Below are 25,960 nucleotides of genomic sequence, written 5' to 3' on the forward strand. Positions count from 1 at the left end.
GAAAGAGACGGAGGAACGGCCTGGTGTTCCTGTATCTCCTTCATGTCATAGCTTCAGTGACCAAGCTTTTCCTCTCCAGTCTTGCCTGATAAAGTTTCAGTCTTTCAGTTGCACAGCAGGTAAGGGCCACACCTTCCACAGAAAATCCTTAGTGGGAAACTGAGGATCCACACCATAACACCTTTAAAATGTGTTAATGATCTTGAGCAGTTTCTGTCTATACTTGTGGATAGTGTGAAAATTGGCCGCTTTGGATCACGTTCGAGAGTTTTTTCCAGTGGTTTTAATTGGTTAATATTTCCCTACTAAAGAAGGTGATGAAAATATATTAGGCATTTATGGTTGTTAGAATGACTGGAATGTCCTAGCACTTAGTGAGTGGGGACCAGAAATGCTAAATGGCCTGAGATGTATAGAACAATCTTCGTGATGAATCATTGTCCATCCCAAATGCCAAGTGACCAATTTGACAAGTTTAAGCAGTCATCAGAATTGTCTAATTTGTGTCCTTTTATTTGTGAGATTTGTGACCTCAGTCTTGCCCATAGTTAATTCTGTGTCCTTTGATCTCTGCTGTATTTCTTGCTCTCTTCTGAGGAACTTCACTTTCCTATTATGAAAATTTTGTTCTGTATCTCTAGCTACTCCTGTTCTGCATGTGAACACATTCTGGTCTTTCCTATCTCAAATAATATCCTTTCTAGGTTGGGGATATAGCACAGTGGCAAAAGTGTCTGCCTGGCAACCGCAAGGTCCTGAGTTCGATTCCTCGTACCAAAAAAAAAAAAAGACCACATCAAATAATATCCTTTCTGCATTCCATAACTTCTATCCATGACTGTCTCTTTTTTTTTCATTTACAGATCTTTCCCCTGCCAATCTCAGTATAGCACATCTACTTATCTAGCTATTGGAAGACAATATTCTTGTATTGTAAGTAAAAGAAAGCTGATACCATATGTAGTTTCAAAGCACACCATTTTATTACATAGATATATCAGTAGAATCATCATACCACATTCCACTTTAAAACCATCCTGTGGGTGCATATCTGCACACGTACATATCTCAAAATTTCTAATGAGAGCCCACTTTTACTTTTATGCTTATAATAACTCCACTTCTTTTCAACTAGTCTCTAAAGCATACCTTAAGAACCAATTGCACATATTTCTTTCCTAATTTAGCACATTATTTTTTCCAGAGGGCTTATTCGTACTAAAACTATAATATAGTCATTTACAAACTCCTACTTCATAGTCAGTGTGTTGTCAAAATAAAATTTTCATTAACTAAACACTATCTTCTGAACTTTATCCACTTATCTCAAGAATCACTGCACCTCCCAAGTAAATCACTCCAAATTGAGCCCTGAAAACACCAGGTTGAAATAATTACATTTAAATATATATCTACACTTGCTTAAAATTACACTGTTGACTATTTGGATAATTGCAATGACTGCATCTCTTTTAAGTCTATGTCAGAGCAATGATATGCTTACTTTTGTCTTTTCATGTATGATTTTAGAAATTAGTTCAAAAGACATCAGAATAACCTACTAATATATTATCATTTTGTATTGTACAAACATGTCTACAACGAAATGCCACTGAAAATTAAAGTTGGTGTTTTATTCTTTCAGTAAAAAATGACATTCTTGCACAAAGTCAGTAGAATCATACACAGAAACTATCTGCATTTTATAGTTTATTTTCAGTGGAAAGTATCATGCCTGCTTGCTGGGCCAAATGAGCAACAATCATGGTATTCTCTATTTCAATTTGTAATCATGGGCATTTATAGTCTACTGTATAATGAAGTGATCCAAATGAGTTGGGAGACTTCGAAAGTTACACCACACAAGCGCAGTCCAGTTATTTCTGTGGAATAGATAATCAGAATTTAAAAGTTAATTCAAATAGGTTGAATGATATCCATGTTGTAAAACAAAACGGGCTTCAGACTGTCATTAATCCCAATTGTTTTTTTTTAGAGCAATTAAAACCCAAGTATTGTTTATAAATTATAGTATGTTCTCAAACTGAATATTAAGGATTTTAATTCACCTATAGTTCAGTAAGTAACTAATAAAAATGACTTGAAAATTAATTATCTTTGGGGAATAATAAAATGTATGTATAATGCATTACATGTTTAAAAATATTAGATATTTTTTCTGTTGTCAGATATTGTATTTTCAAAGACCATGATATTTCCTTGCCTACTTGTATGTTTGGTAGGTGTTTTAACATTCCATTATGGAAAAGGATTAAATCTAGCTATATGCATGTCAACTTAACTTTTTATTTTCTTTTTCCTTTTTCAAATTCTTTGGTTATATGCTTTCCTGAACATGATCTGTCAGTATTATTTCATATAAATTGCAAAAGAAAAGAAAAATAAAACCTCAAAAAGTATAGTAAAGCTAATTATAACTTCATCTGGGGGTTATATCATCTGTCATGTATAACTTAACTGGTCTGAAAAGTGTTTGAAATATATATATCATGAGTAATTGTGAGCCATAATGTCTTTGTTTGCAAATATGAAAATATACGCATTGAAGTTATATTTATGTTAATCTTAACAATAGTTATTACATAAATACTATAATCATAGTAAAATAAGTGCTTAACTCAGTAATCTATATTTATACTACAAGATTCAGATCACTTAGCTCCATAAATATCAGCAACAATAATAGTTACATATAATAGAAATAATAATAATAAGAAAAATTGACTAATTTGTTAGAAATGAAATGTAATTTTGAGGCTTAGAAAGCCTTAAGCAATTGCCTTCTCATCTCTGCTAGTATCTCCCAGAGCATCACAGTTTCTTTTGTTCCACACCTTTATATCCATTCATGTAACTATTCATATATGCTGTATATATTTTCTATATTCACAGTATAGATACATACATACTTTATTCTCAGGCTTATTCATGAACATGCAGGTCAGTCTTCACAGTATAATCAAAATGTGGAGTTTTCTTATATGATATTTGCTTACAACTTTTCACTCTTGTTCAAAAAATGCAAAAATATCATACAGATTAATACTCTCTAAAAAAGTCTCTGCTTTATGCTTTACATTTTTGTAATTTACAAATAAATTATGAAATATAGTTCCATCACAAATTGAAAATAATTACAATGTTTTTATAACAAGGCATTGCTGAGGTTTTAAATTGTGGCATTCTGGAAGTCATTCGTCTTTCAAAACAAAGACATCAATATGTTGTTGTTATTCTCTGATATTTGTACTTTTCATTTACTCATATGAAATATGTAATTACAAATCTAATACTCATGCTAGTCTAATAGTGTTTTTATAGAATATGAATCTTATTTTTGCTCTATTACATCATTTTCCTGGAAAGTCTTCTTTGGAACAATCTGGAAAGTCTGTTGAAATTACTAAGCTAGAACATTTGTGGAAAGTTTTTTACTCCGTAAAAAAGACTGGAGAATAATTGAGACAAAATTAAGGAAGAATAATTTTAGTGGCTGCTCAGGAGTGATAAAGCAAATTGCAAGCTCTATTTTAGTTTTATCTCCTATCCTTTAATATTTCCTTGCTTTGTGAACCTACTAAAACTGCTCAATTTTTAAGAAATTGATTATAGTCTTCCATTAAATATCAGTTGTGGTCCTCCATTGCTCATGTTGTCTGTCATTTCCTGTTAGGAAAATAACATGAATTAATTAAAATTCATTTTCAGGGTAAGACATTATTGTGGTTAATAGATTTGCAGTGCAGAAATTTCAAGCCATTGAAAAACATTTCGTGGGGAAGGACAAGGATTGATATTGTTGCTGCATTTTAGGAAATAAAATTTCATGGCATCTTGGAGCACATGAAAATGTTAAAGTGACAGCCTGTGAGACCAAAGTCTTCTACCCCTAAAATCAGTTCACTGTCTCTCCATTTCTCTGAGTTTCCCCTTTCTTTCCTCCAATCTACTTGGAAAGGACCTCAGCTGGAAAAATAGAAGATGATCAAGTGCCCAAGTTTTCCCAATGCACAGGCTCCTCTGTTGACCATCACGCAAAGTGCCAACACATTTTGGGGTTTACCTTCCGTCTACAGAAAGTGTGTGGTCTATTGGTGATGCACTGAAGAAGGACCTCAGGGGGCGCAATCATTGCTCATCTGTGTATGTGGGTCACTAACCAATCCCAGTAGCAAGGGTCAGTTTTAGTGACATGGTCACTTATACAGTAAAAAACACAGCAGTGAAATCTCTAAATGTGTTTATAAGGACTGGTTGCTAAGACATTAACAAGAAGTAAGTAAGAAGGCAAATAAAATATAAAGGATGAATTTACATTAAAAGTTCCATTTCTAATTGCTATATAAGTATATATATATATATATACATGTATACATATATATATATATCTCAGTTTAAGAAATTTTAGATGTTTTGAATTCATATATTTTACTACACAATAAAAGATGATGAGGTGTGAGGCCTATTCCCATGTATTACGGTTAGTGAACAATATTATAAATAACGTTGGCAATATTGTCTGAGAATAGGTTGACAATGTCTTTCCACAACTGAACAAGCATATTTGCAAAAAAGCAGTAAAAACATTAAGTGTAAACTTTTTTTCTCAGTTGTCTCTTTCATATCCTTTTCTATCCAGTGTCTGTTCGAAGAACTGCAAGATATGTTTGGAGAATCTGCTGGAGAGGTATATAGTGACTACAGGTAAGAAAATAGACTGGGGCCACTGGACTGCTATTAAGTTTATTATAATTAAGAAACTATTTGAGGTTTCATTTAAGAAATCACTATAGGTGGCAAGAGAACCAGGAATCATTCCTTCAAACTGACCATCCACAAATTTACCCACAAGTCTTTTCTTATTCATGCTACTAAAAGAAAAGGGAAACCTTTTACTGGCTTTCTAGAAATACAAGTCTTATTTTTATGTCCCGGTCCTAAAAAGACTTTGCATTTTTAAAAGTTGCTTTAAGAACTATAAAACTAAACCACCAATCTTTTGTTCTATGATTTAAAGAAAGTTTTTTTTTTTTTTTTTTTACTTGTACAAAGTGAAAGAATTCTTTTAACTAAATTCACCCCAACAGGGACACAATAAAATTACTGATAGGAAATAACAATGAAAATAAGTTTTAAAATGGATGAATCTTGTCAATTTATTTGCAAATAGGCATGTCCAATTTAATCAGAAGATTGTGCTCTTAAGTTTGGGTAGGACAAAATGTGGATATTTGCAAGTCAACATACTTTCTGCAAGTTGAGTGTAGTATATATATGACTCTGTATTTCTACTTAACTAAACTGAGAACTTTAACTATTTTTGGCAACTGGATGGGACATGTATCATAATGGATGACTTTAACAGAAATAACACTCCATATAGAAGTTTTACTGTATTAGTGTCAATCTTTTGCTATTTTGGGATGATGGAGATACACAGTTTGTCTTTGTCCAGACTTATTTATTATTAAAAGCAAAACTCTGGTCTGTGAATGATATTGAGTCATAATCATGATACAGCAGAGAATAAAAGAAATTATGAGTCATCCAAACAGAAATGTGTTTGGATGCTTTATAAGCAGGCTGAATATTTTAAATACTCGGCCAACTGTGAAGCTGCAAGACGCTGCCATGGAGGTTTATGTCCATTCCTCGAAGTAGCCCTTTTGAAAGCGACGCTTTGAGGAACAGCATTGTAGCATCAGTCCAGACTGATCTGCTGACATCATGGCTTCCTACAAGAGGCAGTGTTTCCTGCAGTGATATCACAACATGGTAACTCCCTAGAAATCAGCGTACCTTGTAGGTAACTCTGGTGTCGGGGGCACCACCGGGCAGCTGGGCAAGTCGGTTATTTCAATAGCCCTCAATCTCTAATGTAAATATAACAATTATACAATAAATATTGCACAGATATATACATAGAAAACTAAGTCACACTAGTATAAAAATAGAGCACAGAAAGATCTCCTGTCTAACAGGAGAATGATCATCTACTTTCAATGATTTATTTATTTAAGTTGTCAGACCTGCTGTTTCCTACAAATTCTTTCCTGAATTACATGCATACAACTCTTTAAAATTCTTTCTTGGGAAAAAATTAAGAGCATTTACTGCCTTTATATATAGATTATGAACTGACTACCTATACACAAAGTACAAAATGAATATTTTTACCTTCAAAATAACATTACAAGGAAATATGCATTCTTTTCACTATTTTTTTTTATTCTATGGCTGTACAGTTTTATTTCGATAATATAAAGAGAAGTGTAATTTGGCCATAATGGTCGTGTTTGTTTCACAGATGCTTACTTTCCTTTAAGAGGTACAGTAACAGGAAATGAATTAAGAAACATGTGCAAGATGTAGCAGAAGCACAGATATCTCTCTGTACCATGTGTCTTTTAATGCAATTAATGCAACTTTCTGCTTGAATAGGTTTCAAGAAACAATTATGAAAAGATCATTGTTTAAAATACAGTCAAAACTATCCAATAAGCCTGAAGTTTAGATGAGAATTAAACGAAGCTTTATATAGACTATAATATCTGCACCGATGGACAAGGCTTTTTGTCACCTTATTAAAGAGTTTCTTTATACTTGAGTATCTAATTTACATAATTAGATGCATCTACTTACAAGCACAGGGATTGAGCTAGAAAAGAGAATTCATGTGATTTCTAAATCTGGCATTATTGAGTAGAGACTGGATTTAATTTATGTGTTTTTCCTCAGTATAATACATAAAATCCATATTTATAAGGTATTCAATATTTTATTAAATTCTACTTTAGGAACTGTGTCTTAAAAAGACAGAGAAGCTATGCTGGGAATAAGTACCCAAGAATCGCAAAGAAAACACCATTTTGAACATTTTTTGCTCTTAAAATAGGGTATAACATATAAACTCCAAACCTTCCAAATTGCCATCTAAGGCTGCCAATGGGTTCACCTAGGGCAGACTGCCGACGCATCACATGGCGGCAGCGGGAGGCAGAGGCACAAAACTCACTTTCTCGGCCATTTCATGAGAGTGATGCAGAGAATGCTCCCTTTCGGAGAACATCCTCCTCTGTTCATAGCTGGCCAGTCGACACGTGAGCCAGGAGGACAGCGTGCATCCTCCAATCCCAATGCACGCCAGGGACATGGAGGCCAGATGCAGAGGATACAAGGAAGAGGTCTTCTTCGTGACTGCCCGAAGGAACTGAAAATTGAGGATGCCTCCAATGAGTCCACAGATGCAACAGGCTGAAAAGAGGATCATCTGGTAAGGAGAAAGAGGAGGTGTCAAAGATGAGGAGGCAAAGATGCACAGAACGCACTGCTAAGTGCTGCCGCAGCCGGGGTGGCTAACCTACCATACAGAGAAGGTGCTTCTCGGGTTTCCTGGAGGCAGGAGTTCACCTTCCAGCTGACATTCTACTCAGTCTGATTCACTGCCCAGGGAGTAGAATATGGTGTCTTAGAAATGGAAGCCTAGGCTACATTTTATGAAAATTCTGAAATAAAATTTTCTCCTACCAGATTCAGATTTAAACAATATTTATTGAACATGTACTGTGTCATCCTATGCTAGGAACTGTAACAGATTTCATCCTCCCAGCAACCCTCTGAGAGAGATACTAAAACACAGTTTGGGAAAATTAGTGGTCATCGATGAATGGTGAGACTCAAATTGAGGGACTGAATTCAGATTTTCCATATAAAATCCTATTTCAGTATGTCAGTCCTCTCAAAGTAGCTAAATGTCTTACTTTCATTGAATTATCATCAGTTTCCCTTAACTTCAAATATTTGTGTCTTTCTACCTATTTAATTGCTTTATTTTGTCTTTTTGAGACAGGGTTGCACTATGCAGTTCAGGCTAGTCTTAGACTCTCTTTGCAGCCCAGGATGGCCTTGAACTCACAGCAATCCTCCTGCCTCAGCCTCCCAAATGCTGGGATTACAGGTGTGTGCCACCACACTCAGGTCTTTCTACCTTTTTGAATTTAGAGAATTTAGCTAAATTCTTTGTCTTTATTTACTGTAATGTGTGTACATCTATTTCCAGTGTCTTAGTAATCTTTTGATACTCCTTGTCATAACAATAAAATGTGCACAATAAGTGTTGCAAATATGCTGCTTGTTTATTTTGCATAAGCACGGAGTGTAGCTTTGCTTTTGATTTTACTGGTGGTTTGATCGAAGTTCCTATTCATGAAAGTAGGGAATATTAGTCAGTTGAAATAGGATCCTGAGCAGAACCAAGCGCAATGCCCATTGTCATTGTTCTGTTTTAAAGAAACCTAATGGACTATTTCAAGAACTTATGAACATTTTACTTTTTGCCTGAAGGAACTGAATTATTTCCATTCTTTAAAACACAGTACCCACAGTGCTTCAGTTCATCCAAGGGCCTCATGCATATCAGGCATGTCTACCACAGAGATACACCCCTAGGCCAACACTTCTTGTCTACTAATACAGTTTGCTCATTCTCACTATGAGAATATTATTAATTTCCAGGAAACAGTTTTGCTTTTTCCTTAGATTTCTAGATGGAAGGCATAAATCAAGTCCTAACTTTTTAAAGAAGACTTCTTGAGCTTTACTGATCTCCTCCTTTGCTATAATTCTGTACGGCAAAAGATTTATCATTCATATTAGCATTTACTTTTACATTGTCAGGGATTATTTGCTTTCAACAATTAGTTGAGCCTAGCAAGCACTTATTGGACCACTAGTACCTACTGGGCCCAGTGTGAGACAGCCACTGGCACTATGCATAATAGCTTGCTGTGACTTGAATCTCTGAAAGACAAGCTCCAACCTGTCAACAGAGTGTGGTAAATATGAAGACAGAGTGATGAATGGTTATCCTAGGAGTAGGGAAGAGAAAATGTAGCCTTATCAAGGTTGGTAAAGTGTCCTTGAGAGTGTGACATCTCAATTAAGTACCTGCAGTTCCCAGAGAAGATCCAGGCACAGGTGTAAGAAATAGCACAATAAAAAGCTTGATGGGCCAAAAGAACTGCAATGCTATAGTTTGTTTCAATTTTACAATTTCATTGGGCATTCCTTTTTCCATATTTCTTATATTACACATCATCATGGATGAAAACCCATTGATGTATGACTATGATATTTTTATTTTTGATTAAATACAGTGCCTAAAATTGATTACTACATAATGAAATCATCCTATCAAGTAGCAACTAAGAGTTCACAATGTTAAGTTGTACTAATCAGTTGTATTTCATTTTAAAGAGTGTTCAAATAAAATGCAGTTTCTTCAGAATATATTTTGGTGTTTAACCATTCTCAGAAAATAAAAAACTATTACACATTTGCCTTCCAATAATGAACTGCTAAGCACTTGAAGGCATTGTGTGCAGGCACAAGTTCCCTATAATGATTGTGGTCATTGTGTGTATCAAAGGTGTACTGGTGGAATTAATTAAAAAAAGAACTATGAGAAATAAATTCCTGTTGTTTGAACCAAAAAACTTAAACTTCCTGTTGTTTAAACCAAAAAGCTTAATTTGTGATCACGGGAAAGCCTGTATCTCTCCCAGTGTTATTCTCCTTAATTCCTTAAACATGATTCTTCATTAACATGTAGTGACAGGATATTGCACATGTGAACTAAAGTGCTAAAATGTGCATCAAAGTTCATAACTACACACTATTTTCAAACCACACAGAGCAAGAGATTTGAGACTCAGAGATACTCAGAATAAAGACATATTTACAAAATATGTAATAAAGACATATTTACAAAATATGTAATAAAGACATATTTACAAAATTTTGTCAGAGGGTAGAGAGTCCTTGGGGCTAAATATCACCTGTGAGAACTTCAGAGTAGAGGCGAATAAGGTACTTTCTAAAGAGTGGTAGATACATCTACAGCCAGACTGATAGTTTGTAAAGGTTCAGCTGTTTCAAAAGGTTCAATTTCTAAAGGTTCAGTTTTATAGTTTATAAAAGAATTATAAAGACATAAAAGAGACATTAGTGCCTTTTAAAAATTCCCTTCCTTCCTTCCTTCCTTCCTTCTTTCCTTTCTTCCTTCCTTCCTTCCTTCCTTCTTTCCTTCCTTCCTTTTTCCCTTCTTCCTTCTTCCTACATAAACATAAAGACCCTTGGTAAGGAAAGGTGTCAAAACGGGAAGGTCATGTATAAAGAGTTCTGGGAGAACCACAAATACCATTACAGATACCGAAAAACACATTTGTTACCAAAAGTTTCCCTTTTCCCTTTGTATTTTTAAATTTTCTATCTTACCTGCCTATGGTAGTGAGTGGTTTATTTTTGTGTCACGATAGGTAATACTGTGACAGAATAAGGCATTATTAGCAAAAGGGCAAAATGAAAATAGCTGCAAACCCTTCCCATTCCCTCCCACACTTCATTTTCTGGCTTCTCCTTTGAAAACTGTAGGTTCAAAGGCCTTCCTGGGGTCCTCATATAATATTGATTTTGCCAATTTGTAAAAGTTTATGATGATTCCTTTAGTACTCAATAAAACAAGCTATGCATTTTTTCTTCTTTCCAAACTCTCATAAAACGTCATGGAAGGCAGAAGGGAATCTGGACTTCAGTGAGCAGGGTTCCCCTCCAGCTAGTATCAGAGTTAACTGGGAGCATGTTCCCTACCCCAGCACCCCACAGTAGCGTCATAAAACATCTGAAAGTGCTTACATGTACGCTCACAGTAATAAAATAAAAGGAAATAAATCTTTAAGAGTCAACAACAACCATAGCAACACAGCTGTCCCTCTGCTTTGCAAAATTAGATTCACTGTCAAAGAAAGCCAGTATTCGTAGGCCCACTCCATATTTAACCAGTTCAATTTTCCATAGACTAAAACATTCTCATTTTTGCTTAATTGAAGGATTCAGATAATTACCTGGGAATCTTAAGGTAGAAAACTGAAGACTGTCATACACAGCAAACATTAAAGTGTGCATATTTATGTGTTTAAGGAGTGTATCAAAGCTTTTTTGTGTTGATGTTTTATCACAGTCACTAATACGCTAGTTTTTAAATTTATAACAAGAAAGCTAAGAATTATTCATCAGTCTCACTTTTATCCTAAATTAGTAACATTCAGTACATGCAAGCTGGCTGGTCATCATTTTCATTATGGAATTCTTATATTTCAAGCACTTCAGTATACAAAACAAACAAGTCAAACACTTACGACAAGTCCTGATTTCTTTTTGGCACACAGTAACCCACATATGCCACAGAGGAGAAACTGGAAAAGAAAAGAAGCAAAATTATTCCATCTTCAAACATATGAGGAACTCTAGATTTTAGTTTACTTTAGTTCACTCATGACACTTGCTCCAGGAAACTAACAGGCTTTAAATTGTCGTTAAAAGTTGGAAAGGAAAATATCTCATGGTAGAGAGTAAAATCCAAAAAATGCACCCTCCAGTGAAAATTTACTTCTTGCAAAGTTGATAAAGGTCAATGGGACGTAATAAAATCACAATTAGTTTTTCATCAGGACAAGCTGTGAACTAAGTACATGGAGAGCTTTGCTCCTCCCATTTCCTCTCATTGTCTTCTCCTCCTTTTCTGCCTTTGCAGGGAGAAAAGTGTTGTGCTGCCTTCATGCAGACTAAGCAACTATAACTCAGTAGGTTGGACTATATGTTAGGAATCCTGCACAAATAAAAAGATCGAGCATCAGACAAAGAGATGTTTTTCTATAGAGACTTTATTTGTACCTTTCAAGTTGGTACAATGGCTCCATCGTGCTACCGGTAAGGCTGCACTACAAAACTGTCAGAAGATATGGATGGTGCACAGTTTCCTGGAGGTGAGAACACTAGCGATATAATTGCTTTGCAAAAGCAGCTACGTTAAATCGTCTACCAATGACCAACTATTCGGGTGACAGACATTTTTTTACTATGAAATAGTAAATAATTGAATTTGGATAGAAACATTCAAGGATATTTTTGCACATACTTCTGACTTGAGTTAAATCATGTTAATAAAATGACAAGTTCATTAATAAGTAGTAAGCCTCTAAAGGCTCTAGATTTGCAAAGAAAATTATTTCCATTTGGTTTGTAAAAATACTTTTTCATGTAAAATCAGCACAAAAAATATGTGGCTCTAAGTATTTCACATCTGGGTAGAAAATTTATAAAATACATATCAAGACATTCTAAGTATTATCTTTTAATATGTATGTAAGAAAAACCATTATATTTTGCTGAAAAATAATGATTAAGGGAAGTGGCTATGGCAGAACTTACCCACAAAGAAGAAAAAGGATTATAAAGCAGGCAGTGGTACAGGAACATAGATGAAGATACATAAAAGTACATGTAAATTTGTTATATAATTTAGATGAGTTTTCAAATTAATTGAGAAAGGGTGACAATCATTTATTCAATTAACAAACTTATTGAATTTGTTATCCTCTCACATCATACAGCAAAATAACTATGAAACTGTATAATTGCTTCAGTATATAAAAATTTATAAGTGCATTTTGAAATAACAAAGTTAAATATTTACATAATGGTAGAGGAGTGGAAAGTATTTCTAAATACAGCATTAAAGTCACAGACCAAAACAGAAGATACTTATAAATATTAATGGCAAAAAATTATAATTTTACTAGTCAAAAATGTCCATCTCAAAGACAAAAAATATTGAAATTATATTCAGAAAATATATAACAAGCCAAGTATTAACATACTGTATAAATAGATCTAATACAATATTGATAGAAGTATAAAAACAGGAGATGATAGAAACATAAATAGAACTTTATAAATCTTGAATACTTGTATAATTTTCAGCTTTTCTTGTGATTCTAGGGATTTGACTAAGTCTCATCCTCAACCTTTTTATTTTTTTCTTTGAGACAGGATCTCCCTAAGGCACTAAGTACCCAGGCCAGGCTTAAATTTGTGATACTGCTGCCTTGGCCTCTCAGAGCAGTAGGATACCAGTGTGTGCCACCATGCCTGGCTTAAAAAGCTATTTTTGAGTGACTCCTTTGGCCATTTCTCATCACCTTCTGTGCCCCAGGTTGAGAAGATCGTGTCCTGATGTGTATAGTCTTACTGATTCTGTCTTGTAATCTTCAAGGCTGTGGTCCAAATATTCTAGTTTGACCCAATTCTATACCTCTCCATGCTTGAAACTTCAGATCAATACCCAAGCATGTACTCTTTAAAAGTAACTCTAAGTCAACCTGGAAGTCCATTTACCCAGAGTTCATTCTTAAAATACTTTGGTGGTAATATAGTTGTGTGTTTCTTAGATCTCTTTTGAAATAAATAAATAAGTATCACCATTTTTTATTTACAATTAACCTCAGGGGATATCCAGAGCATGAGCAGAGTTCTCCACCCCAGCCTCATGATTAGAACATGTAAATGTGTTAAAATTGCTATTTCCTGTTGTTGCACTTAACTTGAATAGATCTAAGAAATAGAAATTTAGGGATGAAGAAGGGCAAGTCAGAGTAGGAGGAAAATCAGGCAACACTTTCCCATTCTCCCTCAGACCTGGAGTATAAATACTAACCAATAGCTATTTCTGCCAGGGTATCTAGAATCCATATGACAAAATCCATATTCTTTTTTCTGATTTTTAATAAAAAAATGATGCATAATATATAAGCATATGAAATCATGAAATTTCTGAATAGGATCTAGGAAAACTCAGCTTAACTATGGACGTTTAATTTACAGAGAAGTAAACTGACCAAAATAGTAAACAGATCTTTGATTCTATTGACTGCCTTTATTTACCCCAAGTCATAACGCTGGAAGGGATCTTAAATGATGCTTTCATTTAGCACTCATAGTTTAAACATGGTGACCTGGAAGGCTATAGGTTCAGGCAGGTTTAGTGAATTTCTAAATGTCCCACATGAAGGTCAGCAGTCAAACATATAATTTAAGGTTTTATTAAGTATCTAAGCTAATTTGTTTCCAGTAATATAATAGAAATGTTTTCCAAAAGGATTTTCTAGTAACAGTACAGTGTGCATAACATTAGCAAATCTAACCAGAGGTGTTCAATGAACACATGATGCTCGCCTATAACTTTCCTCGCCATTGTTAATTTTTGAAATAAAAATAATGAGGAAATTTGCCACTGCATTACAATCAAAATTAAATGCAACTAATTTTATAAGGAAATTCGGTATGCTATTTTAAAGTTATGATTCTTTGCTCAGCTTAATATAACTTTATCCAGCATGTAAAGCCCTTACACACATCATGAAAATTATTAAGCAAGTAAAAGACAAATTTCTTTAAGAATGTAAACCTGATGGCTGGTCCTGTGTGTGTGTGTACTCACATAGCCTGAATGAGGTGCATGATTTTATGAAAGAAGTGAAATTTTATTCCTGAGATGATAGGCTATTTAAATCTAGTGAGGGTTGTTTGTTTTGCTGTTACTGCAAAGCAACACCAATATAGCAATCCAAGGATAGGGCATCAAATGATATTTTATGAAATAAAATTAATTAGTCCTTGAAATAGAATACATTTGATTCCAGTTTAGAATAGACTCAATAGATAACTAAAGTTGTGACTCATGGAATAAAATGGAGCTATTACACAAATAAAACTCTACTTTGAGTTGATTTTCTTTATAAAATGTCTGTAGAGATTTCTATTTTTGCTTTAGAGCATAGAAAAATGTAAAGATGTCATTTCCACCCTAACAGTTTACAAAAGCTGGTTAAATTGTAGCATGATCACTTTTTAGAGCCTACTTAAGAACTGAGATTTTTTGGTAATGAAGAAAAACCTTAATTCAAACAGGAGCAAGACTATTCAAGACCTTCCAAAGAGAGTTGGAAGCAAATTGGGATACCTGTTATAGAGTATGAGCCAAAAGAAACACTGGTGATTCTGTGCATGTATGCAAAAATGGACACATGTGCACGTGCGTGTATGGAAAAAAAACTGTGCCTACCTCAGCCTTTCAATTTTAAGAAGCAACAATATTCTGATTCTTCACTTAATCTTAGCCAAAAGACTGAGAAGAGATCAGCCTTCTGATTCTTGGCAAAGGACATGATAACATGGTGGAGAAAAGACCAAATGATTCTGGGAAAAGTGGACACTCAACTGTAGAAGATTGAAACTAGATCCCTGTCTCTAACCCTGAACAAAAATCAGGTCAAAGCGAATCAAGAAATATAAGTTCCAAAACTTTGAAACCAGCAGTGAAAACATGGAGGAAATACTTCAAGATATTGCTATAGGCAATGATTTCTTGAATGGGTCTATGATAGCTCAGAATATAAGAATTTAAAAAGTGGGTTACACCACATTAAAAATGAAAAAAATCTTCTGCACAGAAAAGAAAATAACAGAATGAAGAGACAGTCTACAGAATGGGAGAAAATCCTTGTCAGCCAAATAAGGTTCCAAAACTCAGGAAATAGCAAGGATTGACACATGGGAGTGCGTCAAATTAAAATTTTCTGTACAGGAAAGGAAACAATTAACAGAACAAAGACATACCCTACAGAATGGAAGAAAATCTTTATTAGGTACTCTTCTGATGTAGGATTAATATATACAATATAGAGAGAATTAAAAAAACTTAATATCAAAAATGCTAAATAACCCAATCAATAAATAAGGAAATGGACTGAGCAGACACTTTTCAAAAAAGACATACAAATGAACAATAAGTACATGAAAAGATGTTCAACATCTTTGACCACCAAGGAAATGCAAATCAAAATCACACTGATTGAACAAAAGAGAACAGACAACATAAAACTATTAGAGAAGAGGAGAAGAATGAGGTAGGGGAGTGCTAAGGATGGGGGGTGATGAAGTAGAAATAATCAAAGTGGGTTATATGTGTACAAGTATGTGAAAATTAAATTTGTAATTCAGTATAACTAGTTATCTGAGAAAAGATTAATAACTTGAATATATAAAGAACTAAAAAATTCAGTATCAAAATAACAAGTTCTCCCATTACTAAATGGGCAAATAGGTATACAGACTAAATAGACATTTCAAAAGATGTGGCCCATAATTATATGAAAAAAGGGTTCAACATTTTTAGCCACAAAGAAAATGCAAATCAAAACTATATTGGGACTCTATCTCATCCCAGTTAGAATGGATATTATCAGGAAAACAAATACATCAGATGCTGCTGAGGACACAGAAGGAAACACTGTGTAACCCTCAAACACTCTGCAGCTATAAGTATAACTGTGTAAGAAAGTTTACTTGGGGAAAGAAACGAAGAGAAAAAAAGACTATTGTAAGATTTCTCAGTTTGAGTTTTGGAAGGGAAGACTCTAGATCCATGATGGTTGTGGAAGCAGATAAAAACAATGGGCCTTTCCATCAGCTGGGAAAACAAGTGAGATTGCTTGACCTGATCATTAAAGATGATGGACCAATTTTGTTGAAAGAGAGTACCTTAAAATCTTTCCCCCCCTTACACTGAACCACTTTCAGGTGAAATACTTGTCAAGAAATTCCCTAGCCAGTACAGAAGTTGTCATCACTAGGACACCAAACAGTGCTACTGTTTTCTTCCTCATTAAGATGTTGAGCTCAGCCACACATTGAATTAAATACTTTAACAACCTTTAATGATACACACAACTTCAAAAATAATCAGTTTTTAAAAATGCATGGAAAAGCTGTCAGGAAAACACAGACCAAAGGTTAGATGCTGTGAAATGGATTGCAAAGAATCTAGCTCCGGTTATATAATACATTTATCCTGTACCCAGATTTAAAATTGTTAGATTTGTTTATTTAAGATTATTCATTGTTGAATAAATTTATTGTATTTCAGTCACCTCTTAGTTGAAGAATGTTAGGGTTATTTTGGAATTTAGGATACCACAAGCACTTAAAATGCAGTTCGTATTTTTCACAGTATTGTGCTGACATTATTTTAATCTTCTGGCATCAACCTGGTTAGAGTCAGAAGATTTTTTCTCTATTGTGGGTTTCTTTTCTTTTCCTAGTTATTCATTTCACAACAATTATTTGTGAAAATATGGAAAGCTTATTAACTTGGAAAGCATGCTGGAGGCACTGGTTATCAAAACTGGCTCCATATCAATTAAAATGCCTTGATCAGTTAACAACTAGCATCTCCTGAGTGGGAGTTGGCACCAGTATTTTTAAATCTTCCCAGGGACTGGGTTTAAGAATTCTGTGACTTAAGATTCACATCCATGTTCCACAGTGTCTCACAGGCAGAAATACTCACTTATGGCCTCTCTGCCCAAAACTGCCATTCCCCTTAGTTACTTTCAGTGAAATATGGACAAACATGAAGGCTGTACAGAGTGTTCTTCAAGGAAGAAATGTCAACTCTATAACATAAAGTCAAACAGTCAGAGATGTTTGGTCTCTAAAGGCTCTTAGAAAGAGAGAACATGATTCCATTATCCTTTGATTTTTTTCCACTCAGTGCCTTTCATCATTGCTAATGGATTTCTTCCCTAAGTCTATTATGTTTTTAAGTTTTTAAAAATTTCCTTTTTTGCTTTAGTTAACTAGATCTAAAGGTGACCACAATACACTGTTATGTGGAATAACTTGACCATTTCATATTAAGTATTGAAAGGTGGGCATAAGAAAAACATCTATATAATAATCACTATAGAAAAAACATTGAAAGGAAATAGATTGAATTAGGTAACTTAACAGTAAGAAAACAAATCATAGAATTAAAAGATGAGCAAAAGATTTGAAAAGACACCTGAAGAAAGAAATTACACTTGAGAAAGAAGCATTTGAAAAGATAATCAACATTATTTACGGCCAGAGATATAGCTCAGTGACATAAGCGCCTGCCTGGCTAGTGCAACATCCTGAGTTTGATCCCTGGTACAAAAAGCAAAAGCAGAAACAAAAACAAAAACAAAACAACCATTATTTATATTTAAGAAATGTGAATTTAAACAGCAACAAGATACCAATTGCTTTAGTCATTTTCTCACTGCTGGCACACAATTATATGCACACACACATACAATTTAAGGAGAGGTTTATTTTGGTTCATATTCTTAGCCAAGGGTTGACCGACTCCAAGGCAGAAAAAGCATAGTGGAAGAGTGTGGACCGAGGAAAGATGCTTACATTATGGTGCCCAGGAAACAGGGAGAGAGAGAGGGGGAGGGAGAGGGGGAGGGAGAGGGGGAGGGAGAGGAGGAGGGAGAGGGAGAAGTCGCCAGGGCAGGAGACACACCGGTTCCTTCCAGGTCACGTCTCTGGTGACCCTTCTCTAACTAGCCCCACCTCCTAACAGCGAGTCAGCTGTAGCATACTCACAATCCAATCACTTTCCAAAATCCTTGCCTCTGAGTGCACAAGGCTTTGGGAAATATTTTTGTTCTAAACCATAACACCAAGGCATATGTTTTAGAATGGATAAAATGCAAAACAAGCAAACCAAGAAAAAACTTCAATGATTCCAAATAATGGTGATACAGAGCAACAGGCATTTTCATCCATTGTTTGTAAAAATGGGAAATAGTGGAGCTATTTTGGAAAACTCTGTAGTAGTTTCCTACAGAGCTATTCATACTTTTCCCATATGCCCTGTTTGTGCTTTTATGTGTTTATCGAACTAATTTGAGATGTTATATGGCTTTTCATCACTAACAAAAATTGGAAAAAAGAACTGGAAGCAGTGAAATTATCCTCTACTAGGTGGATGGATAAACTGTAGTACAACCATACAATGCTATGCTATTTGGTGATAAAAAGACGTAAAATACCACATCACCCAAAGACATGGGTAAAATTCAAATGAATACTGATAAATTTAAAAAGCTAGTCTCAAAAGACTGTGTGCAGTATAATTCCAATTATATGGCATTCTGAAAAATGTTAATTGAAATAACAACAGCAACAACAAGAACACAAAAAACAAACAAATAAACCAGTAGCCAGAATCTGAAGGAGGTTAATAAAGGAGGTGGAAGAGCTAAGATATGGGTGTCTTGTTTACTTTTCTCTCATTGCTGAGACAAAATATCCTACACCCAAAATTAAGGAAGGAGGTTTCAGTCCATACTCGGCTCGTTCCAAGAAAGAGTAGCACATGGCAGAGAGCAACAGTTCATGGTGGCAGAAGACAGCAAAAGCAACAAGAGCAAAAGGGAGGAGTAGTGGCAAGCAGCCCCTTTCCCTCCCGTACATTGTATGCAAACTATCTGTCCCAGGGTGGGTATAGCACTCACATCCATAATTCCAACACTGGATGATAAAATCAATCATAAACACTAGAAGCTTGCATCCATAACTGCATGAGACTTTGGGGGGAAATTCAGACACAAATCATAACAATAGGGCATGTTTTCAAGGCAGGGAAGTTACTCTGTATGGTATTGTGATTATGGATACATGATATTATGCCATTGTTAAAACTTCACCACAAAAAATGTTGTAATGTATACAAATTTTTAAGTTTTAAAAGAAATCATCTAGGGAGTCAATAAAGTTCCAGGATAGAATACAGAATAATTACAAATATATAGCATGACCTGCCTGAAGGGGATCAAGGAAACATGCTGATCTGAGTAACTTTGAAAGTGAGTGGACTATAAAACTAAATGAAACAACAACCACTGTGCTTGAGAAAGTTGTTTTGAAGAGGATCATTGGTGAACTGGTGAACAATTCTGACGTTATTATATATATGTGTAACAAAATTAACAAATGTATGGAGGTTAGTGAAAGACAGATTTCTTACTGTTGTGATAAAAGTGTACAAATAGGCAAGGAAAAAAAGGATGAAATGACAAGGGGAGTAGACTTGAAGGCATGAATATAAGTCAATTTTAAATTTAATATAGCTACAGAAGATTGCACTCAAAATTTTTACAAATGGGTCTATATACACACTTGTGTACATGCATGTATCCCCTTGCCCTGACAACTCACAGGGCCTAGAAGCAGCAGATCACCAGTAGCCACAGTGCACCTATTATCCAGATGTTGTTTTTTCATCCTACTCTTCAGTAAAAATAACCACATGCCAATGGAGCGCTGCTTAATTCTCATATTGTGCCAGGAAATATACGAGATGAGCTTGGAGTACATGACAGCTCCAGAAAGTAATTGGGTGCTCAAAAAAGCAAACAAATCCAGAAGCACACATTGATTGAGGTTTGTCAAAGAGGCAAAAGAGCCACCAGAAATAGTGTGGAATGACCAAAGTTGAATCAATTTGAGAAACAAAGCAAACAAGTATTAGATTATGACCCACAGTGCATAATAAATATCCATGAGCTCATACAGATAAAAATAATTGAATAAATTAATGAATGGGGAGAAGGGAATAATCTTTCTATGCAGAAAATTCTGAATAATTTATGGAAATATTTTGTATTCGAGGTAAACATAGCTCCCTCTCCTTAAGTGTGGGCTGCAGCTAATGATTTCCTTCCAAAGAGCATCATATGGAAAGGGCTGGGGGAAGTGACTTTAGGGTGATGAGGTGGGATGAATACTTTATGAGCCTTGTGACCAAGGCCAGTGTCAGCAGTGATAAGTAATGTTGATTGTACATATCCTTGACATGATGAGATGAAAATGGTAAGAATATCCAGTATCATCACTTGTGTTAAACATTAAAATTAAGCTACTAAACAGCAACTGAACAATAGAAATTAAAGATATTAAAATGAAAAACGTGGAGGTAAAGTCTCATAATTTGTAGTTGATATGAGTGATACATGAAATTTCTAAGAGAAATAACTCTAAAATTCACTAAACAATATTTTAATAAAGTAGTAAAAATAAGTTAATGGAAAATATTACTATATATGTGTACACAAACACAATATTTGAAGCTGTAACAGAAGAAATCCCAGTTACAGTATTTTAGATAGAATTCCTAAAAGTAAATTTTATAATACTGTATAGGTGCAAACCAGTGAGAAGAAAACTTAAAAATATCAATGAAGAATCTAACAGCATTTGTCCAATGAAAAGATATAACAAGCTTGCTATGCTATGTTGTGTTTGTGAAGGAGATTAGTGCCTCTCTAGAGGTATGAGAGCTTGTTTATCCCCCACCCTTGTGACTCACTGGAAGGTACTACTGTGAAAACACTGCATATGAGGGTAACTCAATCTTGCTCATTTCGGCTGCCAGAAATGTAAACGACACATTTCTGATATTTACAGATTATCCAGGTTTTACTATTTGGTCATACTACCCTAAAAAGAGTAAGACAGAGATCTCAGGTAATAAGTTTAAATAGTAAGAATAGTTTAAAGAATAGTTTAAATAGTAAGTTTAAATAGTAGTACACAACAAAATAACTATGGGTTCTGTTACTGTAAATTAAACAGTTGATTCTAAAATTTATATAAAAATATCTTTCAGAGGATGTACTAGAGGGGAAATATGGCAAAAAAAAATTGTACTATAAGGTTGTTCAGTGTTAACACCGAATTTCCAAGGATATAATAAAACTTCAATAATTAAAACAGAATGGCATTTGCATATTAATAGAAAACTGACAAAGAACTAGAATTATACTAGAAGAAGAAGAAGTATGTATATGAAATTTATTTTATAATACAATGGCATCACTGAGTGCTTATAAATAGACAGTAATTTTTATAAATGATCTTTAAGCATCTGTGTATCCATCTGGAAAATAAAATTAGATCTCTAATGTATCCTATGGTAGAGTGATAGCCTAAAGGACTAAGTGTTTAATTTACAAGTAAACCACAAATAAAGTAGACTTCGAAGTGGCAAAAACTTTTTACCTATGACTGATAATCCATGAAGGAGACTGATTAAAAAACCAAGAGCTAGAAAATTAAGACTAAGAATATAAGAAAAACTTCCTGCATTGCAAAAAATTATGCAGGAGTTTAAAATGACACCCTGCAGAAAATATTTTAGCTCTAAACAAAAGACTAATCTTCCTATTGTGAAATGAACTTCTAAAAATCAAACAGACTAATAACTCAATAGAAATATAGGCAAAAGCTATGAACAGATAGCTGACGGAAATACTAATGAGTTTTGAACATTAATATGTTTAACTTCATCTATAATGAGAAACATGCAATTTCAAACTATTTGAGGTATGATTTTTTTCACCTACTTTAAGGACAAAAGTCTTAAAGTTTAGTAGTAAGTATACAATAAAATGGTATTACTTGGTAAGGAACTAGATAACCAGACAGTTATGTATTTCTTGTAGAAGGACAAATTAGCACAATACCTGCTGAGAAGAATGTGGCGACAGTTATCAAAATTATATACACATATATATCTTATATATCATATATATTATATGTTCCTGTCCATCTTTTTGTCTGAGTAACCCTGCATTTTAGGATTCAATAGATAGAGCCCCAAGAGTGAAAACTGATCTATGGCCAAACTACTTATTTTAAAATAACAGTTGCTACTTCATGTGTTAGTAACAATACAAGAAGTGCAACCTCAAATGCCAGTAATTACAGAATTGTTTAAATTCAGTGGAATTTCTGTATCTATTAAAAACTCTAAGAAAGATCATTGTACACTGACATGGATAGCTCTTCGACATATGTAGTTATGAGAAAAAATACTGAATTATGTATACAATACAAGTGGTTTTGTTTAGGAAAGCAAGAAATGTATAATAATCTTTACACCAGTTTGTTCATATATTTATAAAATAATTCTGGAAAATCATATAAGAAACCAATGGCTGTGACTGCTTGGGTTAGAGGAATGATGGGAACTTGATGGAGCAGGCTAGGCTTTTCATGAATTACTTTTGGTTTTATTTATGTTTGAGCCATACTCAGGTGTTACCTATTCAAAAAGTGAAATAAGTAGATTGAGGTAAAATTATTGTAGATACTTGGAAAAATAGCTCATCAAGATTCATCTTGCTTCACTTATAAGTATGGTCTCTAGTTGTGAGCATTTACCTATAAAATCCTCGAGTTTATCTTTCTTTATAGCTGAGTAGTATTCTGTTCTGTAAAAATACCACTTTTTTATCCATTCCTCAGTGGATGGGCATTTGGGTTGCTTCCACAATTTAACTATTACAAGTTGCACTGCTATAAACATAGGTGCACATATATCACTGTGATATGATGTTTTCAGGTCTTCTGGGAAAATACCCAGAAGGGGAATAGCTGGGTTGAATGGGACCTCTAGTTCTAGTTTACTGAGCAATTTCCAAACTGATTGCCACAGTGGTTTTACCAGTCTACACTCCCACCAGCAGTGGAATAGGGTTCCTTTTTCTCCACAGCCCTTCCAGCATTTGTTATTGGTTGATTTCTTAATGGTAGCCATTCTTACCCAGGTAAGATGGAATCTCAGTGCTGTTTTAAATCAGACCTCCATGTGTAAACACCATATTATGTCACTAGTGTAAGAACCTGAAAGAGTCAATAAAATCTAGGAGGTACAATAGATGTTATGAAAAGGAAGGAAACTACTTAAAAGGAAAGAACAACTGGGATGAGGGAAAAGAGAAAAGAAAGAAGGGGAAATTATGTATATACACACACACAGGATAGCTAACATAGTTGTTCTACTGACTTTTATTGCTCTACTGAAAGGAACAGTTAATGTTTAAGTGTATGATCAATCTTACATGTCTACACTTGTTTATCTGAGTATCCAATTTGAAGATTTCAATATGTAATACAACAACCATTGTTAATTTCCTATCACCTTGTCTGAGATTCTGTATTGCTTGTATTGTTTTGGTATTATTTTCTAAATGTATGTGTGTTTGTTAAGATGTTTTCATTCTCTTATCTTTAAAATAAAATTCAAAAAAGTTTCATCTTGCTAGTGAACAACTCATAGGGTATTTTTAAAAACACCCCAAAACCTTCCCAATTTGTACAATCTCAGAACACGTATTTGTAAAGGGGAGCTACAGCCCATACTTTGAGGATTAAAGAGCTCCTCTAGTGTGTCTTAATCACGAGATGAAGATCATTGCTTTGCCTGCTCACACACAAGGCTGATTTTGCTTGCTGAACTGGTCTGAGTTCAGAAAACGCTAAGTCAGAATTTTCAGGCAAAACCCCATGATGTCTCTCAGCAGTCTGTGCTCAGTCCTTGAAATAAATGAAGTCAGTAATGAAGAATAGAGACTGAGAATTGAATGTGGTTTTCTTCTCCATTAAATATAATGAAACACAAACCACTACATATTAAAGAAGGAGCAGCTTCACCTTCAGTGACCACCATTACTTCATCTTTATTTAGAAAGGATTTTTTTTTTTTTTAGTTCCGCACATTCTTAAAATAGCTGAACTAAAGTTTCTATTTTGGAAAGTATTTTGATAGTTTCTCAAAATGCTATGAAAAGTATGGATTGGAAAGGGAGCTTTATCCCATGATGGGCAAGTTAATGAAGAAAAGAAATTAGAGAGCAAAGAAATAGTTCTGAACTTTATATGAACCTCCATATACAGAAAAGGAATCCATTTTCTGTATAACTTTTTCATTGCTTCTCCTACAAAGATGTGCTGTTGGAATAAAATTTCTAGATGATACAGTGTGATTTCAAAGTGAATGAATGGATTAGTAGATGGATCATTATATTATACTGTGCATTGGGAGAGGCATAAAGTGATTGATTTCAGCCAGTTCTAAACCATAACTATGCAATTCCCTTTCACTGCACAATATTCTGTAACTGTTTTCAGAAATATTCATAATTAGTCAGATTATATTAATTTTTTCTGAATGATAGCATTGAAATTAGTTTTCACAGTGTTGACTTTTGAAGGATCACAGGCATAGCTTTGTGGGTTTCAAAACTTCCTCCTGAATCCTCAGATACTTTGAGATATCTTCATGAGCAGACTATTGTAGACGAAGTCACTGAGAAGAATTTTTGCTTTAGAACTGAACGATAGCTTCCAGGATATTCATATTTAGAAGTGAATATGATTTCCTAAACTAGAAAAGATTGTGTTATGTGAGGCAGAAATGATTTCGGAAAGTCACCTCTGAATTTATATTCCAATACTGTAGTTGGCTCATTTTCTGTTAGAACACCAGATCTGGCCTCAGAATAGACACATGATAGCTTTGCTCCTCTGGTGAAACTAAAAGGTTGGGCAACATTTCAGAACTCTCATCTGAATGCTATTATCTACTACCATCCAACACTGTTCTGAGTGATTCTAATTGAATCCTTTTTTAAAAAACTGTTCCTCTCTAGCCTTGATGCACAGTGTCTCAACACCATTGCAAAATTTGTTCTTTGGAGGAAATCTAGATACTTTTCATTCAATCAAGATCAAATATAAAACCATCAAGGGATATCAGAAAAATCTTCAGAATATTAAAATATCAGACTATGGTTGCTGTTTTTGCTGTTTAAATGGGTTCCATTGCTTTGTTGTGCTAGGATTCTTTTCATCCATCAGGCACTCTTTCTGGCAATCCATGCGTTTCTAAAAGTAGAACTTCTAAAGGTACAAAAGGTGTGCCAAATTTTCTGATGATGATCAATGGCCTGTTTTAGAAGGCTTGTAACTACACCTGGCTGTGGTTATCTCTGTTCTGTATCATTTTTGGGAAGAAAGACAATACTGCTACAGAAAGTGCAGACTTCTCACAAACAACCAATCAAAACTTACAGCCTCTACCACATTAATAATAATCCTGATTCTATGTACCCAATTTGAAACCTTATTTGAGCTCTTTACTTAAAAGGAATGGCTCTCTCTCCAATTGAGAAGTATTTTTTTAAACAACAGTCCCATCTTACTGTAAGGTCTGATCAAAATGCACTGTGAATGCTTAAATCATGAAAATTTATTACTGTAAAAAAACACATTGCTATTAATTCCCCTCAAAATACTGCTTTTTCCACTTCAAATACATTTGTCCCATCATTCTTGCCACTTTCTAAAGCAGTTCTGGAAGTCTTCTTTTTTGTCTTTCGTTTGC

General features: G+C 34.4%; 1 protein-coding gene across 4 annotated transcripts in view; it reads right to left on the reverse strand.

Annotated features, from left to right (window-relative positions):
- Positions 1-961: 961 nt before the first annotated feature.
- The window catches only part of Tmem196 (transmembrane protein 196), a 54,378-nt gene continuing 29,379 nt past the window's right edge, over positions 962-25,960 (reverse strand). The window contains exons 2-5 of one of the 4 annotated variants that reach the window (XR_259856.2): positions 11,217-11,273; positions 7,037-7,291; positions 2,931-5,894; positions 962-1,883 (exon numbers count right to left, since the gene is read on the reverse strand). Coding sequence is in view for 3 of the 4 variants with exons in the window: in XM_005377357.2 (XP_005377414.1) it covers positions 5,805-5,894; positions 7,037-7,291; positions 11,217-11,273 (402 nt within the window). In the remaining variant the exon portion in view is untranslated. Of the gene's footprint in view, positions 5,895-7,036; positions 7,292-11,216; positions 11,274-25,960 lie in introns of all 4 variants that reach the window. The other 3 variants (XM_005377358.2, XM_005377359.2, XM_005377357.2) reach the window with 3 other exon arrangements.

Source organism: Chinchilla lanigera, unplaced genomic scaffold (assembly GCF_000276665.1).
Source record: "Chinchilla lanigera isolate Chin_1 unplaced genomic scaffold, ChiLan1.0 scaffold00009, whole genome shotgun sequence".
Classification (NCBI taxonomy): domain Eukaryota; kingdom Metazoa; phylum Chordata; class Mammalia; order Rodentia; family Chinchillidae; genus Chinchilla; species Chinchilla lanigera.